General features: G+C 50.2%; 1 protein-coding gene across 1 annotated transcript; it reads right to left on the bottom strand.

Moving 5' to 3' along the window:
* Positions 1 to 701: 701 nt before the first annotated feature.
* Positions 702 to 5,654, bottom strand: LOC122365745 (ubiquitin carboxyl-terminal hydrolase 14-like). The gene is made up of 9 exons (XM_043337218.1): positions 5,112 to 5,654; positions 4,643 to 4,821; positions 4,031 to 4,259; positions 3,601 to 3,764; positions 3,184 to 3,281; positions 2,657 to 2,819; positions 1,987 to 2,112; positions 1,539 to 1,773; positions 702 to 1,134 (listed from the first exon to the last, which is right to left on the bottom strand). The coding sequence occupies exons 1-9, from the start codon at positions 5,125 to 5,127 to the stop codon at positions 800 to 802; spliced, it is 1,545 nt and encodes a 514-aa protein (XP_043193153.1). The 5' UTR covers positions 5,128 to 5,654; the 3' UTR covers positions 702 to 799.
* Positions 5,655 to 5,815: the final 161 nt, after the last annotated feature.

The raw sequence follows: 5,815 nt of genomic DNA, 5'->3' as shown, positions 1-5,815 counted from the left end.
TAAGTCAATGGGGGAAAAATCAACTCCCTGTTTTTACCACTAAAACGGGTCGGAATGGCCCCATATACCATACATGACTTCATATACGATCAACCTTCACTACCTTGAGGTCTGTTTTGCTGTTGGGCAGCTGTAAGGTCATGTGACGTCATCAAAGGTCACCCAAGATTTTTTGCCAATAACTCCGTACAGGAACAAGATACAGCCGTGCGGATGGTCTCATTGTGTTCAGCTCGTCAAGACGCATCGAATGATATACATGATGACCTCGAGGTCACGTGACCTGAGGTCAACCTTTGACCTTGACCTTTCGAGGTCAACATATATATCATTCGATGCGGATTGACGAGAGGATCACGACGATGCCCTTAGTTTGTTCCTATCTTGACTAATTCGAAAGTTATTCGAGAAAAACTCCATATCTAGCGCCGCCATTGACTTTTTCGACCCCTGTGACGTCATCTTTGACCTGACCTGAAAATGACCTTAGTAAAAATTGTAGACCTTGTCCGTGCGTATCCGATGCCGTTTACCGCTTGTCGCTATCTCGCTTTGTTCTCGAGATCTCAGGGGGCGGTCATCCGCCCCCCCCCCGTCGGTGCGAAGTTGGCGCAGACCCCCGTCGGTGCGCGGGTCATGAACAGCACAGAAATCATGAACAGCACAGAAACGCGCCAAAGCAATATCCACAAAGAAATGCGTAAATAAGAACCATGTATTGATTGATGACTGGGACACTGCCGGCCCAGTATTGCCGACTCGCCGCGTGGCGGCGCCACCTGCGCACCACCAGGGTGCGCTACTGCTCCATTTTCTCCCCGCTATCCCCAGAGGGCGCTGCTGTCGCGGCCGCCGATGTCGCCGCCGCCGCCGCTGCTGCCTTCACCTTCTCTAGCGCTTCGACAGGGAGTCGCCGGGGTCCGTACAGCAGCACGTAAGCACAGTGCCAGTCGCCGCCGCCCGACAGTTTAAGGATGTCGGCCTCCTCGACAGGTGTGACGGTGTCGTCGTCGAACTTGACCCAGCCGGTGGCGAGTTTGACCCAGCCCACGTAGTGGCCCGAGCTGCTGCTGCGCCCCTGGTGGGTCAGCACCGCCTGCAGCTCGTAGAAGCCGCTGTTGTTCGAGCCCATGTCTGGGGAGCGGGGAGAGAGCGCGGTGATATAGATGCATAATTGATAGCAGCTGGTGCGTGAAGAAAAAACAATTGATGGAGCTGTGTCAAACACAAATTTAACTCCCATAAAGGCTTCGGCTATCAAACCAGAGGCGATTTTTCAGAAGGATGTCAAGCTACGTTGTTCATTCTTTTCCATCAGCAGTTCAAAAATGTGGCCGCATAATTTTATGATAAAGATGAAACATGGTAAAAAAAAACTTTGGGTGAAAATTAGCATAGGCACATTGAAAGATAATGATATCCGCGATGAGTGATGATAATCCGCGATGAATGATGAATGGATGATAATCCGCGTGTTGCGGATTAGGAGCCAGGTTTTCAGTCTACCCATCCCACCCCGGTCCCCCCTTCTCACTGACCGTCCTCGAAGCTGAAGGGCACGCAGGCCACCTCCTCCTTTTTATCCGCCGGCGCCGTGGCCGCTTTGTTGGCCGGCACGCGCGCCTCCTCCGCCTTGAGGTCCTCCCAGGCCTTGAAGTGGGTCCGCATCGGCAGCAGCTTCTGCTGCAGCTCCTCCGAGCACAGCTCGTACACGTCCAGCAACATCGGGAACTTGACGTCCTTCAGGATCTTGGCGTTTACACCCTCCTTCTCCTGGAAATGAGACGGGAGAAGTGGGTGGTATGCGAAATATGATTGAGTGGTAAAATAATATCGAATAAAACAGGACGAACACGAACCCCGAAAACGCTACCTGTATAGCATCTTGTAGCTTTATAGTCGATAACGCTAAAGAAAATACTCTTCCTACAGAATTACTACTAACAGAACCGCCAACGCCCGATCTGTACGTAGCGTCGTAGTTACCTTGTAGAAGAACCTGACGAGTTGGACAGTGAGGTAGGCGGGCAGCCGGCTGATGCGGGACGTCTTGCTGTACGCTGCGTCACGGTCCAGCAGGGCCGACCGCTTCGTCAGCTGCTCCTGTAACCGCTGCAATCGGGCACGGGGAGGGGTCGGGTCAAAACACGGGAGACTTGCAGGGGGAGGGCGAGAGTAAGACGAGAAGTGACTAAGAACACATCAGCTAGGAGGCAGCTGCTATACGGAGGGACAAAAATGTGGGAAGTGGTCCTTTTTAGCAGCGGAGGAGGAGGAGACAGCAAAGGTCTCGCACAGAACTTGGAAGGGAAGGAAATGAATCCAATGGTACTCGACAAACGCGTGCCCCAAGGCTTGTGAGGGTCACATGACCCGCATAGGTATTTCAATAAGTGACCCAGCAAAGTGAGAGCTCACTCCAGAATGGCGTGATAAACGCTGAAATGACGCCTGGGGAACAATAAAGTGCTAGCAATACTAAACAATGCACCCGTCTCACCGATATATCTCTAAGAATGACACTTGGGTCTCCGAATCGCATGGTCCTACACAGTTACTACGGCGATCGTGCTCAAAGTTCAGACGATCATCATCTCAGCACGAGCTGAAAACGCCCCCCTTTCCACCGGAGCTCTAGGAATCCGACGAGTCTCACCAGTTTGAGCCCGGTGTGAAGGTATTTGACGTCCTGCGATATGAAACAGCTGAGCTGGAGGAACTTCTCCGTGGACCGCGTGACGGGCTCCTCGTCAGATTCGACGCACTTGAGTTCGGAGCTGAACACGCCACCAAAGTACTGGTCGATCAGCGAGCCGTACCTGCAAGGGGTGCGCGACCAGACAGGTGGTGGGGACAGTTAGCGCACGGGAGCGAGCTAGTTACACAATGCATGCCATGGCTAGCCAGTAAGGTCGCACAAGACACATGTGTGAAAGAATGCGTCCAAGACCCAGTGATTTTATCTAGGGCGAGGTTACGACGGTTAGAGCACGAGACAGGACAAACTAAGATGTCCGGGCAATGTCAGCATCAATTCACGTATCATCAATTCAAGTATCACGTATCATCCTATCCAGCACCCAGCTTCTTCAATCCTGCAAGAAAGAGAAGCTCGATTGAGCAAACCCACAAAATTCAATCAATAAAATTCGTCAGATCATGCGCGCAAGTCGTTGTTCTCACTTTGAAGGCACCATTTGGCCGTCGGGTCCCTGTTCCTGTCGGGGTTTCAACTTCTCCTGTAGCATCCTCACCAGCTCTGTCCAGCACTCATTGGCGTCCTGGGGTCAGGTGGGAGAGAGAGGGTCAACTCAGCCATATAGATCCCCATCGGCAAACGAACTACCGCTGCCACGGACAGCATACTTAGAGGCCAGAGCGATTTCGATAAAGGCGTGGACAATTCTGTCTATTTACACAGATATCCAAAGATAGTCGCCCAAACGTTCATAGTTCAACAAAAAATGATTACTCAGCCGCGAGGTTACTAAGCCTTAGCCAGAATACGTCCAAATCCACCACAGCTTCCCTTCCCATTATTCGCATATTCCCTTCCCAGCCTTCCCTCTCCCCGTCGCGTCAGCACAGCGTTTCCCACACCTGCTGCTGGAAGCCGCCCTGCTCGCCGCGCTCGGCAAACCGCGGAAACGCCGTGTGTAGCACGTTCAACATGATGATGGGCGGCACCGAGGCCACGTTCTCCATACTCGAGTAGAGGTCGCGCAGCGCAGACGTCACTGCCTGCGCGTAACCGCCCTCGGCGCCTGTAATAGGGGAGCGACAGTCAGGGGGCCGGTCAGGATACCTAATACTATGTCATATGAGTCATCACTAATGCTTTAGTGAAAAAAAATATTCGCAATATAGATATTGCTTAGCAATAGGTATAACTGACTCCTCACGAATTCCCGAAACTCATCACTAGCACCATGCCTATGAAGTCAAACTCAGCATACCACTCTGCTCCTCGTCTTCCTATCATTGAGACACATTCAGCTTTCCCTAACCCCCAGCCCACCACACTACTCACCATAATTACTCTTGAACTGTTTGAGACCCTCCGCGAGTTCCGGCACCGACTTCAGGCACTGCACTGTGGCGTTCATATAGCAGGTGTTTCCCAGGTTGGTGAGACCAGCCGGCATCTCCAGGGCCGTGGCCAACTCACTGTCCGTCATGTCCTCGACAAACTTAGTCCGCTCGGCCGGCACCTGGGCAATGTCTTCCTCCTTGCTGCCCATCATCAGAAGTGTGATGCCCTGGGGAGGGGAACGTGGAGTAAGTTAAAGTGAGGTGTGGAGGCAAACAAGATGAAATTTTACAGCATTGCGGCGGTAGTGAAACAGCTCAGCAGCGTGAACAGCAATGTGCTGTCACGTGTTGCCGGAAAATCAGCACTTACAAGATCATTCAACAAGACAGAGGATAGTTCTGATTTTTTAGAAGCCATTGAGAAAGTAAATACGACAAAATGTCGGGAATTTAGTGTTTTGTTGAGCTAGATATCGATTTAACTATTACCGATTTCACGAATAACGATTTAATCAAATTCATTACAACATTTTTTTTTAATTTAACGAGACACTCAGCAGTCCTACAGTCACTGCCTGAGTTGCACCCATCAAACTCTTATTCCACTTACATCCTTCAGTTTGACATTATCCCACGAATCCGGTTTGAGCGTCATGCCCTTCAGCATGATCTTCTGCCTGTCCGGCTGCACGCCGGTTAGCGCGAACAGCTGAGCGCGGAACACCACCGGCTCCTCGTCTGTGTTCAGCTCCACGTCCTTGAACAGCTCCTTCCCCCATTTCACCTTCACTGCAGGAGGCGGGGTGTGGCCGGTCAGCAGAGATATATGGCTGGGCAAGTCAGCTGACATTACAGCAGTAAATCATGGAATCCTACATAAAACACAGACCTACAGAGAAAAGAATACTCTACAGATTGAGCATGCAATAACTGAATTACCTAATTCAGGTGTAGCACAACAATGAAATGCCCAATGATCCACAAATATTTTAAGAATAAATGGGAAAAAGAACAAAATTTAACTGTCCAGGGATCCTTAGCAATGTTATAGATTTATTTGCTGAATCTTGTACACTTACCAGTGAAGCTAGGCATTTTGATCTGACGTGGAATGTATAGCAACAAGCTTGCTATCACTTCCTCAGAATCAGAGACACAGGTACCTCTGAAAAATAATGCTGGTTAGCATGTGAAAATTATCATGCATTGGCAGGCATTCTCAAACACAATATTAGTTTAAACTGCCCAAACCTGACATGTCGACCACTGAAAAGGCTAAGATATCACAACTGAATATTGATCCCTTTGAGGTTTGAGTAGGGAGGCAAAAGGAAAGAGAGGCAGATTAAGACAGAAATATTCAGACAAGTGGATACAGAGAGAAAGACAAATACAAAGACATGGTAGCCAGCATCTATGGAGAGAGAGAGAGAGAGAGAGAGAGAGAGAGAGAGAGAGAGAGAGAGAGAGAGAGAGAAGAGAGAGAGAGAGAGAGAGAGAGAGAGAGAGAGAGAGAGAGAGGAGAGAGAGAGAGAGAGAGAGAGAGGAGAGAGAGAGAGAGAGATAGAGAGAGAGAGAGAGAGAGAAGGAGAGAAGAGAGAGAGAGAGAGAGAGAGAGAGAGAGAGAGAGAGAGAAGAGAGAGAGAGAGAGAGAGAGAGAGAGAGAGAGAGAGAGAGAGAGAGAGAGAGAGAGAGAAGAGAGAGAGAGAGAGAGAGAGAAGAGAGAGAGAGAGAGAAGAGAGAGAGAGAGAGAGAGAGAGAGGAGGAGAGAGGAGAGAGAGAG

Source organism: Amphibalanus amphitrite, unplaced genomic scaffold (genome assembly GCF_019059575.1).
Source record: "Amphibalanus amphitrite isolate SeventyFive unplaced genomic scaffold, NRLGWU_Aamphi_draft 000760F_arrow, whole genome shotgun sequence".
Classification (NCBI taxonomy): domain Eukaryota; kingdom Metazoa; phylum Arthropoda; class Thecostraca; order Balanomorpha; family Balanidae; genus Amphibalanus; species Amphibalanus amphitrite.
Note: the sequence above shows the minus strand (reverse complement) of the source record. Positions and strands in the feature narration are given on the sequence as shown.